The 16,206-nt window shown below is 36.7% G+C and overlaps 1 protein-coding gene across 2 annotated transcripts in view; it reads right to left on the bottom strand.

Annotated features, from left to right (window-relative positions):
• The window catches only part of SEC22A (SEC22 homolog A, vesicle trafficking protein), an 81,649-nt gene that overhangs the window by 63,478 nt on the left and 1,965 nt on the right, over window positions 1–16,206 (bottom strand). For both annotated transcript variants that reach the window (XM_043594334.1, XM_043594333.1), the window contains one exon: window positions 12,155–12,355. In XM_043594334.1, coding sequence (XP_043450269.1) covers window positions 12,155–12,336 — 182 coding nt within the window. In that variant the 5' untranslated portion in view covers window positions 12,337–12,355. The remainder of the gene's footprint in view (window positions 1–12,154; window positions 12,356–16,206) is intronic.

Below are 16,206 nucleotides of genomic sequence, written 5' to 3'. Positions count from 1 at the left end.
CTAAAATGTTAACAAAAGGTAAATCTGGAAATAGGTATTATTTGTATTATTCTTATTTATACAACTTTTCTGTAAGTTTGAAATTATTTCTAAGTTAAATTTTTTTTAAATGTCTACTTTAAGCACTGAAATGTTCAAATTAGCCATGTTCTACTGAAAACAAAAATTTCTAAAGTGTACGACCCCCTACAATAAGCAGAGAATGGGATACAAATTAACCCTTCTTAGTGAGTCAATTTAACATTCTTTAATAGTACTGTTCAGTGTAACTCATCTAGATCAGGGGCAGCAAACAGAGCATAAAGGCTGTACCTCCCTCCCACTCCTGCGAAAAACACTGTTAATCTATCACGGTAATCTTTACTGCCAAACCCTGATCCATATGGGAGTCCTCCTACCCTCTTTTTTCTCTAATAATGTAGAAGCAGAATTTATTTTAAATTTATATTTATAGAATATGTTCAAGTAACTCAAATTTTTAAAAACTGAAAATGAAATACGGTATTTAAAGTGTTTTATCACTACCTCCACCCAAAGATACCCAGTTCTCTATCCCTCAAGCCGTTCATGTTATTTTTTTAATATTTTTTTTTTTTAAGTAATCTCCACACCCAAACAACATGGGGCTTGAACTTACGCTCCAAAGATCAAGAGCCACATGTTCCACCAACCACACCAGCCAGGTGCCCCAACTCATATTATTATTAAATTCTTAAGTATCCTTCAGTGAGAGTTCATGCATATACAGTTTCCTCCCTCCCTCCCCTCCACCCTCTCTTAAAAGACCATCCCATGCAGCCAAATGATGTGGAGTTGGCACCTATTAATCATCTATGATTAATGGCATGGGATATACCACTGGAAAAATTGTGCTCATCTTCTACTACTGGAATAACCTGGAATTCCCTTCTGAAGTTCACTTAACACCATCATTTGATGCACTGTTTTTCAAACTGCAACTGTTACTGTTAAAAGGTCATAAAGTTAGTGTAGTAAACTACATATTTTCTTTAAAATTGAAATAGCACATAACAGAAAATATTGGAATGCACATTGCTTCAAAGAAGTTTTTAGTTTCTTATTTTTATATAGATAATGTTCAAAAACTAAAATTATCTCTTCTTATCGATCAGTCAAAAAAGTTTAGCCATACACGTTGCATTTTTCTATGAAATAACGAAATCAAAGGACAAAGTATGTTTTTCCCAAGCAATTTTCTCTTCCCAAAAAATCTTCACTATCATTATAAAAATTCTTTGACATGTCACTAGCATTCAAATAAATGCCCTAGTAACCTGAATTGGGATAAAAACACAATGATGATTGGCTTCCCCATACTCAGAACACCCAAGTAGCTAACTAGGAATTGTTTCATCATCCTCCAAAAATAGGACTTCATTTTTTTTGTGTTATGGTAAAATTTTACTGTATTTCTATATTAATAATAAAGTGAACCACAGACATATACATGACAGTTTATCCCAAATGGTTTCTCTTGCTTGCGCTAACTAGAGAATCACTTGTAAAATATAAGAAAGCCTCTGTTTTTAAGATTTTATGTCAGCATTTTCAGAGACCCCTTCTTCCCAAGCCTTTATTTTACTATAATTATAGGATATTCTCTGAAAAGGCTACAAAGTGCTCTATAATATTATGGCTTTTCATAGTGAATTTACTCTTACGTTATTGTTTTTCTTTGAAATGCAAAGCCAGTTTTCCAACAGTACATACAAATCTTCTGTTATCAAAAGATTTTTTCTGGCTTTTTCAACTATCATGGGGACAAATTCAAAGACTCCTACCCTTTCACGGATAACTCCTCATATGATATAGTCTAAAATGACTACAGGCATGTCAGTTTGTGCAAGCTTTAGTATGTCCATTAGGTTCATTTGGCTCACATTTTACAAACAATCTGGCTGTTGCCTTTCTGCCTTGAGGAGAAAGATTAGTAGAAACAGCAGCAGATATAGTTTACTGACCATTTAGTCTGAACCAGGCCCTTTGCTAAGTGCTTTATATATGTATTTGATTTAATTTCATTCTCACAGTAAAGGGACATCACTATCTCCATTTTACAGATGATGAAACAGAGGCTCAGAGATGTTTAGTAGCTTACCCAGGGCCACAACAACCATTAAGCACAGCAGGGACGAACTTAGTTCTAACTCCAAAGCCTACATTCTTTCCCAATGCAACACTAACTTCCCTCTGTTACAGATGAGCCAATTATGTGCCAACTCACCAACTTTTTTTTCATGTTTTCAAGCTACAAATCAATCTCTATTTTCCCCCCTAATTAAAAGTAATGAATCTTAAGGATTTGGGAACTTGTATTACAAGGATATTCAGGAAGCCCTGCCAACTTCTCTACTTCCTGTGCAACTCCACTCCTCCCTCTCTGCATTCCAGCCACACTAGTGTCATTTCAGATCCAAGGGATACCAACCTATTCCGGGTCCTCCAACTTCCAACCTGAGAAACTTCATGAATTCTGTCTTCCCTACTTGCAATGCTCCCAACCCAACCCCATCTCTATCATGGCTCCAATTCTGACATGGTTGATCCTATTCATCATTCTTGGACTTAAAGACCCTCCCAGAGCACACAATCTAAATGGATCCCACCCCTATGGTTGTATCATAGCAGCTGTTATTTTTCTTCATGTAACTAGCCCAGTTTGTAATTAGATATTCATATGTTTATTTGTTGTAATGTCTCTTTCACTAATATCTATGCTCCATAAGAGCAGAGATAATTTCTGTAGGGTTCACCACTGTATTCTTAGCAACTAGAATATTTGGTGTCTAGGATACAATAAGTGCTCAATAAATTAGTGAATATACGAGTGCAAAGATGACATCACTCATTCACTCATTTACACACTAATTTGTTCAACATATTGCACACATATAATTGTACAGCCCAGCCGTGTCTACACAAAGTATCTACATAAAGCAGAAGCTCAATAAATATTTGAGTAAATTTTACAGAACAGAGTACAACTTCACCTCCTCTTCCAGTGATCCAAGAAGGCTCTAGGGTTCAGGTCAGTGAATTTTCAACATTCCCCTAAAGACAGAGATGTTCTCAGATACCATGCAGAATTACTCATCTACAGATGGCTATACATATCTGTTAGATAGGTCTACTCTCCTTTTATCATGAACATTACTAATACACACACACACACACGCACACCCCAAAATTTTTCCTGTCAACACCCTGAGCACAATTTTTAAATTGCCATTGTTTTCTTCCTACTTTGCTCTAATTTCTTTTTTACTTCCCTTCTATTTCTGGGCTTTGGTACCAATGGGGTTTGGTCTTTAGAGCTACTGTCTTTCTTCTGGCCAAGGAATTTATCCATGCTCATTACATCTTTGGTTCCTCCCCCCAACAGTAGGAACTTCTTTAGGGCCTTCTAGGATCAAGTGTGTCTTAAACAGGTAAGGCTGACAGAAAAGTTGAAACTGCAGATAAGGCGTATTTACCCCTTTCAATCACTTCATTAAAAAGCTAATTCTGGGGGCGCCTGGGTGGCACAGTCGGTTAAGCGTCCGACTTCAGCCAAGTCACGATCTCGCGGTCCGTGAGTTCGAGCCCCGCGTCAGGCTCTGGGCTGATGGCTCAGAGCCTGGAGCCTGTTCCCGATTCTGTGTCTCCCTCTCTCTCTGCCCCTCCCCCATTCATGCTCTGTCTCTCTCTGTCCCAAAAATAAATAAACGTTGAAAAAAAAAATTAAAAAAAAAAAAAAAAGCTAATTCTGTCATGTATCCAAGCAGGCCATACCTCAAGTGATTTCTAAAATCCAATAAAACAAGCAGTTTTAAACATTAAGCATTTTCTAGTATCTGATTTTATTTATGAACTGTCAAAGAAATTTTACACATCACCAATGAAACACTGACATTATTAGGACAACTGTGGCCTGATGTACCAAAGTAAACAATGAGTGAAAGCAATGGTCTTCCCCACAGCAAATACAAAGCACCTCTCATGCGTATGTCTAGCATTCTACTCTACAGACTCTGATTTCAAAGACCAAATCTCCGCCTGCCAGGCACTTGCAATAAGGTGCTGTAAATGCACTTAAAACAACAACATACAAAATAAGAAAATAAAACTGCATTTTGTAGCAGGCTAAATGACAATGTATATAGCAAACTATTAATAAATTGAGCCAGTAATAATTAACATTTGTATTCCCTACAATGGTACGTACCATTGTACCATTACACATAGAAAATCTGTCAATCCTTTGTAGCCTCATTTGCCCTGTGAATAGCTTTCATGGGTGAAGAAAAGTTCTCCAGAAGGACATGCCATCTCTAATCTGTTAAAATTGCTAAGTGTAAGAAGATTATTATTTTTTAAACTTTATACATATATATGTATATGTTTTTAAAGTAATCTCAAAAATAAATAAATAAAATAATTTCTACACCCAACATGGGGGTGAAATTCATAGCTCCAGGATCTTGACTCGCATGCTCCACTGACTGATCCAGCCAGGCATCCCAAGAAAATTATTATCTTTGAAACAGAACCTTTCATGCTGAATTCCATTCCCTAAAATAAAGCACTTAAACTTTTAAATAAGAGTAAGTTGGACACTATGAAAGTGAGTATAACTTACAGATTTTATTATCACCAAATATGCCTAATAGGAAATAAAGTGAAAGCAAGACTGTGCCATCACTGGGCGAGTAGAAAGAACCAGAAAGAAAACTCAGTAACACTGAGTGTCTCCCATGTGCAGCATTCTACCAGGAACTTCTTTTCTCACTTAGGCCTCTCTTATGTGGCCAACTTTCAATTATCCTCCACTGGTGAAGAGATAAATTATGAATACATTACCCAATGAATAAAAGACCCATTTAGGGGCGCCTGGGTGGCTCAGTCGGTTGAGCGTCCGACTTCGGCTCAGGTCATGATCTCACGGTCTGTGAGTTCGAGCCCCGTGTCGGGCTTTGTGCTGACAGCTCAGAGCCTGGAGCCTGCTTCGGATTCTGTGTCTCCCTCTCTCTCTGGCCCTCCCCCGTTCATGCTCTGTCTCTCTCTGTCTCAAAAATAAATAAACATTAAAAAAAAACATTAAAGGGGCGCCTGGGTGGCGCAGTCGGTTAAGCGTCCAACTTCAGCCAGGTCACGATCTCGCGGTCCGGGAGTTCGAGCCCCGCGTCGGGCTCTGGGCTGATGGCTCGGAGCCTGGAGCCTGTTTCCGATTCTGTGTCTCCCTCTCTCTCTGCCCCTCCCCCGTTCATGCTCTGTCTCTCTCTGTCCCAAAAATAAATAAAAACGTGGAAAAAAAAATTAAAAAAAAAAAAAAAACATTAAAAAAAAAAAGACCCATTTAGTCACTAATTTTAAACCCATTATGTAAGAAAATATTTGTTCATATGCAGCATGCCAGGTGATAGCAACTTATAACAGTAAGCAAAACGAGAATCAGAGAATTTTAAGTGGGCAAAGGATTACACCATCCAAACCTTGGATGAAATAAACAGCAAGAAAAATCTGCCTATGAAGTCCCTCATTTTCTTTTCTGCAGAGTTAATCTATCCCTTGATTCACGATCTCCCACTAACTCTAACACCTTCACACCACAAAGAATGAAATCTTGACTTTTTAAGATAATCAATCAAAGGTAATCCCTCATTTACCTCTCAGTGGTATCCCAAAACTTTATGGCACCTAGAACTCATTTTTCCACAAAAACTGTATTGTAAGAGAAAGGAGGTTCCAAAACCAGTTCATAAAAGCCTACTTAACATGTATGTGGTTGAAAAGCTGTTATATATGTATATATATACATATATTATATATATATGTATGTGTATATATATATATATAATATATGTATATATTTTGAGAGAGAGAGAGCGCGTGCGCACTAACAGGGATGGGGCAGAGAGAGAGAAGAGAGAGAATCCCAAGCAGGCTCCACACCATCAGCACAGAGCTCAACGTGGGCTCGATCTTATGAACTACGAGATCATGACCTGAGCCAAAATCAAGAGCCAAATGCTTAACTGATGGAGCCACCCAGGCACCCCATGGCTCATCAATTTTAGACTTCACACATACTCTATTCCTCATTATTTCTCAACCAAAAACAGGAGGGGGGAGGATAAGTTTCACTTAATTCTCTTCCCTAGTTAATTTTTCTCTCCATAAAAAGTAAAAAGAATTAGGAGAGTTACACATGCACCTTATAAAGAGAGAGGTTAAAGGTAAAGGGAGGCAATTCTTTTACCAGAGTATAATGTGAATGCTGAAGCTAAAAGACTATGGTTCATATATACCATTTACTGGCTTTCTGACTGTGATTAAGTTTCTTAAGTCCCTAAGTCTCAGTTTCCTCATCTGTAAAAAAGCAGTGGTAGTACTACAATGGCTATCTGTCCAACAACCCTTCTCTCCTTCCCTTTGGGGAATTCTCTCCAGCTCTACTACCTATTCTATGTGACTTTGGTAAAGCTGTTCATCCAAAGGGTGGACATGTATCCAGGATCCAACCAAAAGTACCTCAGCCCTCTGACCACAATGCTATTCCAGAAATGGGCCACAACACAGCCAGACTAATAAAGTCCTTTCCCTGAAACATGGAGGGAGAGGGCTGGCTCACCTGAAATGAAGTATGCCTACAGCTGGCAGTAAAGTGTTTTCCTATACATGGAGAATACCTATCTGCAAAAGGAGAGAGAGGGAAGAAATGAGAGAAATATTCCTGATAACAACATGAGTCCCTGGCTCCATTTAACTCAGAAGCCAACCTAGCCTTCATAGAACGCCTTTTTTTTTTTTTTTTTTTTTTACTTAAGCTAGTGTGAGTTGTATGTCTGCCCTGGACAATGCAAAAGAGCTGCTGCAAATTGAATGATAATGTAAGAGAAGTGCCTGGAAACTGCAGGTATTTAATAACTGGGTCACTGTTGAAGTTGTTATTCTTATAATCAGAAAATAGCACCAAAGAGTGAAAGAAAAGCACTGCAAGAAACTAAAAACAAAAGGCAGGTAAGCCTAAAATAGTATTCCTGGCTAGAGATAGTAGTTTGTGGACAAATACAGAGAAAGTAAAGACTCAGGTAAAGAGAGAACCTATAAAGCTCACAGACATTATCAGACTTAAAAAGAATTCACAGTGAAAGAACTAAGAAATTTTATTTCTTGCACTAAAATTCACAGTAGAGTATGACTGACCTCCCAAAACGGTTTACATTTTCATAAGAGGAGTATCTCAATGTTTAATGAGACCTCAAAATGTACAACTATGATTTTCAAACCCCCAAAACCAATCTCAAAATTTTAAGATCCCACATGACACGACTTAATTTCATATGGTTCATAATTATTGCTTTAGTTATTATTGTTTCCTAAGTTCTGACATAGGTTTATATACTAAACATTTATGACAACTTAAGGAAAGTTTCCTTCAACTTATGGAATAGATAAATTCCTTAAAGTTTTACATAGTATTGTACCATCAGACCCTTGAACAATGCTGGGGTTAGGGACGCCAACTTCCTGCACAGTCAAAAAACAGCATGAATTTTGACTCCCCAAAACTCTGACTACTAATAGCTTACTACTGACTAAAAGCCTTGCCAGTAACACAATTAACACATATTTTGTATGTTATATGTATTATAGACTGTATTCATACAATAAGCGAGGGAAAAGAAAATGTTATTTAAAAAATCATAAGAGAGGGGCACCTAAATGGCTCAGTCGGTTAAGCGTCCAACTTTGGTTCAGGTAGTGATCTCATGGCTCATGGGTTAGAGGCCCACATTGGGCTCTGTGATAACAGCTCAGAGCCTGGAGTCTGCTTCAGATTCTGTGTCTCCCTCTCTCTCTGCTCCTCCCTAGCTCATGTGTGCTCTCTCTCTCAAAACTAAACATTAAAAAATTTTTTAATCATAAGAGAAAATACATTTACAGTACTATACTATACTTATTCAAAAGAATTAGCTTATAAGTGGACCTGTGCAGTTCAAACCCGTGTTGTTCAAAGATTCAACTGGACCATGAGAAGAAATCACAAAACTAGATTATGCACCCCTCAACCACCCACTAACCAACAAGGCAAACTGAAGTATTTTGACAAAATGAAGACTTAACTCTATGGCACTTTGAACACTGCCATACTCCCAAAACAACCATCCCTCATTTAGCAGCTAGTATCTTATGTGCAAGGCATTGTGCCAACATAAGCTCCACAGAATGGGCTACATCAGCTGAACTCAAGTATTCAGCCACTACAATGTGGTAAAGTTCATCATTTTCCTAATACAGGGTGGGGGCGGGGGAGGGGAGGAATTTAATTTTAAAATGTTACTCTCCCAATTTTTTTCTCAAACTCTATGGTTTTTCTCTACCTACTGCACTAGAATCCAGTGCAAGGTACCATCTGATTTAGCATATAATTACATATTTATTAGCTACTATGTTTTGGTTCTCAGTGGTATTCTGCAAAGAGCACCTCAATTTCTACACCAATTTGAAAACCACAATGCTAAGAGATGAGGAATCATTTATAAGCCAGACCAGATCAATGATCTCAGTGAGCTATCTAACTACAGAGAAAGGATATAGAAATTTAAAAATAAATTTAAAATATGAAAAATATAAATAAGAAAGAAGTCAAGTAAGTTCTACAGGCAATGTATGAAGGGACTGATCATGAGAGAAATAAAATAATAGCAGCAAGGAAGGGGATTCAAGAAAAAGGAGGCCAGAGGCCGGGCTTCAAGAAGGCAGACAGGCAGCCTAGTGTCAGTTTCAGGCTATGCTATGATGCTATAACTGCAAATCTCTAAATTTTATCTGGCAAGCTCATGGGTAGTTAGAAAAAGAGGTGTCACAAGAGAATTTTAAATGCTCAGGTAATGTATAAACCCCCAATTTTATAGGAATTTTATAATTCAGTCTAAATGTACTGTCATATAGCATGAAAACCTCAATAAACTAGAAAACAACGAACAAGTCCTCTAATCAATGATAGAAAATACATAAAACCCAGGTTCTTGTTAAGAGCTAGCATTAAACTTATCTACTATTCAATCCTTTTAAAAAACTTGGTTACAAAAATAATGTGCATATAGGCTTTTCTAGGTGTGGTTCTGAAGGCCATGTAATCTATTTATTCCTTTAGACATTTCAAAATTGTCAGATCAGGCCAGATTAGACCACTGCTGATTCATCTCACTCATAAACTCTCTCTCATAAAATTGCTTTTTGCATTATGTCATTTGCTTACACTGAGGAATATTATAAGAAAAATCATAAGCTCATTGTTATGGCTGCTGGAAGAATGCTATCCAAATGCTGTCCCTCTTTACATACATCAGGTCTCAGTAACATGAAGAGCAATGTTCTTATTCCCTGGACACTGTAGCCTATAAATGATTCATCCTCCTCCTTTGTTTTGGCCATGAGGAAGCTCAGGGCAATATTTGCAGTCCTTTTCAACAAATGAATGGACTATGCAGTTTGCATCTCCAGAAGGAAATGTTACTTCAGTTTATTATTCTCCTATCTTTATCTCTACCTTTATGTGATTCTCTTTCCTGTGCTCTTGAATTACTATATTTTTTTGTAAACTGCCTCACATCCTTTGTGGAATAAGATGAGGTACAAAGAAACAATACAAAATCTAGAACTCAAAACAGAATTGGAGGAGTGTTAAAATTTTACTACATGATACTATACTTTGAAGAGAATACAGAAAGAAAACCCATTTGCAAAAAAAAGCTGTTCTTTCAAGTCCAGGATATCTGCCAGAATTCATATGCATCCAAACAATCTTCTATAATTCTGACATGTGTCTACTATACTATATAATATCAACTGAAACTCAGAATAATGACCAAGGGTACTAAAAGAGCCTATTAAACAGAATATTAAAATGTTTCCAGTTTCTCTCCATAAAACAAAAGTAGGTTAGACATCATTTTAAGTATATTTTAACCATCACCACCACCACATTTTCCAGTTAAACCCTTTGAAAACCCAATTTAATGATCTTACCATTATCCAGGTGATCTAAGTAATTATGGACATTCTGTAAGGGTCTATTCTGGGCATCTCAGAAACTCAGTGGGCATTTCTACCCTCACAGTTTCAACTTCTATGTGAATGATTCCAAAATCTCTACCCATCTCAACTGGACTGCCTAGTCACAACCTCATATAAAATACCCAAGATAGTGCCTAGCCTAACCCTTTCCAAAGACCTCTTTGTGTCCAATTCCAAGGTTTAAGTCATCTTTGGTATTCCATCTCTTCATCTCTGGTATTCCATCTTATCAGGCTTGACCATTTCTTCTTTTGAAGTGTCTCTGTGGTTGGCATTTTTCTTTTCCATTTGCTCTTACATCTTATTAGTTCAGGCCCCAATTATAAGTTAATCTCTTTCTCAGACTTTCCATTTCACTGCCTCAGCATTGTTTTTTACCAAGTCACTTCCCTCAAACCTGCAATAATAGCTTCTTTTAACCTATTACATCAAAGTGACATCCCTCAGTCTGAACTTTCAGGGAAATACAGGATCTGGCCTCACACTAATTATCTGACATTTCCCATAACTATCCCTAAATCACCATTCACTACACCAGGTCAAATGGGTGAATGTACTCCCAGCGCTAAGTCATTCTTTACTCTGCCTTTCCTCTCTACACCTGAAACACCCTCTTCTCTGCCTTAACCAAATCTTATGAATTCTTCAGGACACGGCTCGTGTCTCATCTCAAAAATGAAGCCCTCTCCTAATTATATCCCTTGTGGACCCTGTCCTTATCTGATTTCTTTCTGTATGCAAAATCAGTGTCAAACTTCTGAAGACTTAATTGTCCTCTGTTTCATGTGCATGCCCCCCAAGGGGTTCTTATCTATTACCATGGATTTAATTATAAATAAGCTGACCCCCAAATCTAAATCTCCATACTTGTCCTTCTTCACTAAACGTCAGACTTACACATCCAGCTGCCTACCTGACAGTGCCTCCTGAATATCTACTGGGCATCTCAGACTTAACATGTCCAAACAGAACTCTTGATTTTTACCAAAAAACATACACTCTCCAATCTTACTCATTTCAGCCCCATTAGCCAAGTAATTATGGACATTCTCTAGGCCAAAAATCTAGAGGCAACTCTTGATTATTCTCTTTTCCTCACATCCCACTACAATCCATTAGGAAGATTTGTTGGTGCTACTCCCAAAATACAGCCCCAATCCAACCATTTCTCATCATTATCACTGTCATTCAAGTTATAAGCCATCACCTCTAAATGAACTTCTTTAAGAGTTTCCTAAGTGATCTCTCTGCTTCTACTCTTTCTCCTTTAGAGCACATTCTCCATACAGTAGCCAGGATGATCTACTCAAAGCCAAAACCACATTATATAACTCTCCAGCTTAAAACTCTCCAGTGGCTTCCTATTACATTAGACTCAATCCAAACTCTTTATCACAGCCTAGAATGCTCTATGTAACCTGTCCCATTCCTACCTTTCTGACCTCAGCTTCTGCCACCACTGTATTAATTGTCCATACTGCTTCAGCATCTCTGGTTTTCTTTCCATCCCTTCATCGATATCAAAGGTCTTATGCACTAGCTGTTACTCTGCCTTGTTCTTTAACCACAGCATCCTTCACATGCCCATCTTTTTTCTCATCTTTTAGGTCTCTGCTCAAATATTGCCTTTTCAGAGAAGCCCTAGACTACCATAAAGTCACTCTATCCCATCACCCAGTGTTACCATCTTTATATACAATAAATACAGATGAATGCTATCCTCTCTCACTAGAATGTAAACTTCTTAAGTTCTTTGAGGTAAAGTATCATGTACAATTTTTTGTATTTCCCATTACAGTTTGCCTGGCATGTAAGAACACCAATAAATAACCTAGTAACCAACTTATAAAATACCTTCGATCTACAAAACTATAAAAATTTCTAAAGCCAGATTTAAACACAGAGAAACTGCAAAAGGGGCAATGACATGACTACTGCTTTGTATAAGTTCAGAACCACGTGATTCTTGACTTGAACACACTTTCCTAATCACTCACTGATTTTTACTGCAGCCACTTAAATTTCATTCGGATGGCAACCACTCGGTAAAGAGAGCAAACTGAAGTCTTACTTAATGTTATAATGTCCAGTTTTCAGTGTACATCTATCAGGAAGCTGAGCCAGTTTCTTCGAGAGCATTTTAAAATACTTCCTGCACTCCTGCACGCCTGTGCCTTGTTCATAATCAGTAGAAGCAGAAAGTGGCAGCCCATCCCTGACACGAATGACTGATGCGGATAAAATCATAGACATTTCAACCAGCAGAGAAGACCTGAAACAAAATGAACAATTTGGGTTAGATAAAAAAACTATTCACCTCACTAATAATCAAAGATATACTAATTAAAATAATGACATACTACACTTTCCTTAATAAATTAGCTTTTAAAAAATAATACTTGCTTCTTTCTGGTATTCTCATAAGTATCTACAGAGGTAAATATTGAAATATTTACTCAAACTAATTTGGTGGTATTCAACAGAGTTTAAAAATATTTATGCCCTTTGACCACAATATATAACCCTATCCTAACGGAAGTAATCAGATTCAGACAACATTTTAAACAGAAAGACATTCTTTCATAGAAATTGCCAAAAACAATCTAAACATCCAACAATAAAAGAAATGGTTAATTACAGTACATCCTTATGATGGAATATAAAGCACAATAGTTATGTTTGTGACAAACAGTTTAATAATGTGGTAAAATCCTTATATTAGGAAAAAAGCAGGATAAAAACTGCAAATGTTGTTTTCCATAAAGACAAAAAGAAGGGAGAGATAAATGGGGAAATAGATATTAGAAGGAAACATGCCAAGATTATAATAATGCTTATCTCCAGAAAACAGGATTATGTGTGATTGTTATTTTATAATTTCCTAAATTTTCATAATATCCCACAATGGCCATATATTACCTTTATAATAAGAAAAAAATTATTCATAGTAAATCTTAAAGCTAAAGGAATAGTGGTTTTAATACTGCTCTCAATCTCTTTATACCAGAAAATCATAATGGTCTCTTATATTATATTCTGATCATGCTTCATAAAAATAGATAAAAGGACTTCACAGGCCAGGTCTGAAAGAAATCAGGTAAACGGAAACTTAGATTTAAGATATATAATACTGCTCAAATTTTAGCTTGTATAAAAACTATTGGAAGTTTGGTCAGATAGGCAGATTTCTGAACCTCCTCCCACCCCCAAAATTCTGATCCATTGACTGTGGGGTGGAGCTCGAGAATCTTTCATTTTTAACAAATTCCCGAATAAATGCTATGTTTAGTTTCTACAGATCATACTTTCAAAAACACTAAATTAAAACATGTTCACAGTCTGAAATTAAGTGATAACTCTTTCCTGACAGGCCTTCAGAGCATAATGCTACTAAATACTGCTTTGCTAGCAGTAGGGGCAACGGTGAACACTGAAAAATTTGCTAACAATTTCATAGCTTTTTTCAAGATATTGTATCTCAGGGACTAAATTAACCCTTACCTGCCCTGTTCAGATAGGTCAAGACTATCTCATTCCAAAAATGAAAAACTGAGTTAGTTAGAATATTTTAAAATGCCGCAGAAAACCAAGTGGTACCGAATCTGGAAATTAGTACTACAGCTCCTAGCTTTTGTTGCTATGTAAAGTCAAAATGTGACTATCCATTCATGATGGTAATTGACTAGAAACAGTAACCCAAATAACAAAGTTAATGCATCATCTTTTCATGGGGAAATGAGAGGAATAGATAGGTATTAACATGTCCTTACTCTTTAATATTTTTCTCCTCCATTCGTCTAAAATGAAAAAAAAAAAAAACAACAGAAATTAAATTAGCCTTTACCATAATGGGATCTTCCAACAAAAGTTCCAACATGACATATTCAAATTATTTTTTTCTATTCAATCAGTTTCTTTCCTTTTCTAAAAGCAGTAGCAAGAGAAAGCTGGGTTCCCTCAAAGGATGATATCTAAACTAAAACCCCTATTAAAAACTGTTACTATGTTTTGCTTAATTATTAAACCATAATTATTATATTTAGCCTAAGAATAAGAAAGTAGGAAATGTCTTACTTCATACCTTTAGGCATGTATTATTTAAACATAAAATGTTTTCTTCCCAAAGTTTACTGCAACACAATAAGTACTCGGGGAATCAACATGAGAGCAGGGTTGTGACTTCTAGTTTTCCAAACACCCATATTCTTAGTATTTAAAAGTAGACTGTATTATTTTATGCCTGACCTATCTAGGATCTCAACAGAAATATTAAGAATAATCTTTATTGCAGAGTGGCAATTTTCATGTAATTGTCAGTTACTCTTTTATGAATTAAAAACAGAAAGATATGATTCATATTTCCTAAAATATATACTGAGAAACAAACACCAGCCTGCAAATTCCATTCACTTAACAAACATTTATTGAGTACATACCAAATGCCAGGGACTATGCCAAAGGCTATTCCTACCCCCAAGAATCATCAATAGATGAAAAGAGCAAACACAACACAACCTGTGTTGACCACCACTTAGCTAATTAGAAAACCATTGTTAGACAAACCTGCATTTCAGATACTCCTAATATATTTGGGCTTGTAACCAAAAGCACAACACAGCACTGATAGTCCCTGTCAAAATTCTTAAAAGGTTGTCAGAAAATTGCTTCTATTAGTAGATAAGATTCTTCTGAAGAGAAAAAGTTAAATCTCTTCCTCCCAGAGTCATTTGACCTAACATCCAAACCAGTGAACTAACAAAAGAAACTAGTATGACTGTCCAATGAATAATGTCAGGCTTAACTAATTTGTAGATGGACTTCAATCACTTTAGGATAAGCAATCTCTCCTCTATCAACTAATACCTCCCTTCTCTTTCTATCTTGGATTCTTAATGCAGTTCCTTAAAAAAAAAAAACACTCCAATCTCATCTGGATTATGATAGTAGAAAAAGGTATCCACCCACATGAAGACCAAGCTAAGGTTAGAGTACCTTTAGAGTCTAGGCACAGTGGTGGTCGGGAAACCAAGGAAGCGTTGGGAGGAACCAAGGAAATCAAGAGGTTAACATTTGCATGGGGAGATTCAGGGCAATAGTAGTTTTATCAGGGCCATAGGTATATTTTTAGCATGATCCATTTTCCCTCACCTTTAACCCTGAAAAAAATCTGTCTTTAGATAGCAGAAAACTCATAGGGATTTGGGTACTGACCTGCATATCCTTTCCTCAAGAGCAACTGCTAAAGGAAAAAGCCCAAATTAGAATCTAGGTAGGTCTGGGAAAACATTTACCTAGAGGCTGATCTCTTCTTCACAACCTTGTGGGGTAATGACTGTGGGCCACCAGGAAGGCAATTTCTCAAAAAGTAATTAACAAAATCCAATACAGAAGTATATTTTATATCTACTTTCAACAAGATGCTTTCATAATAGGTAAAAACATTTCATATTGCATTAACCACTCATATTTTAAGTTCATTATTTCCCAAACTTAATTATCCAACTATCCTTTTCAGAATTCGTATATCTACATCGCACTTGTACTATTATTTACCTAAAGCAGCCTTTCAACTACTTATATTTTGCCCTATCCTTAGCAATAATATCTGTGAAATCAGTTTTGAGGTGCTACATTTTTCTAATTTAGAGAATTTTTTTTGTTTCATCCAAATGTGTGTGTTTAATTTTTTGGAAAATTATTTAATGTTCATCTGCTTATACTCAAATTATCTTGCATGGGAAACACTCCCTTGGTACATATTTCATTGAAAATGCTGGCTGAGATCTGTGGAAATGGGGGCAGGGGTTTTGGGGGGAGAAAGCTATACTAATTATGGCACACAGGGTGGGAGCAAGATTGAGTGAAAAGGGAAGGACTCAACAGCCATAGGTTAACAGAAAGACACTTGAAAGACAGAGCTTAAAAGAGGAAAAGGGGAAAGAGTGCCAAGGACAATCAGAATTTATTTTATGGCTTTCCCTATGCCCCCACCTTACCAGAAGCCTTCAATACTATTATAGGTGCTTGTACTACAAAGTATGTATTAAGACCTCAGGCTCCAGAGTAGATACCCATATCTAGGAACAGGACCCTCAATACATGTACAAATTGTGAGTCCCCAAC

This window comes from Prionailurus bengalensis, chromosome C2, assembly GCF_016509475.1.
Source record: "Prionailurus bengalensis isolate Pbe53 chromosome C2, Fcat_Pben_1.1_paternal_pri, whole genome shotgun sequence".
Taxonomy (NCBI): Eukaryota; Metazoa; Chordata; class Mammalia; order Carnivora; family Felidae; genus Prionailurus; species Prionailurus bengalensis.
Note: the sequence above shows the minus strand (reverse complement) of the source record. Positions and strands in the feature narration are given on the sequence as shown.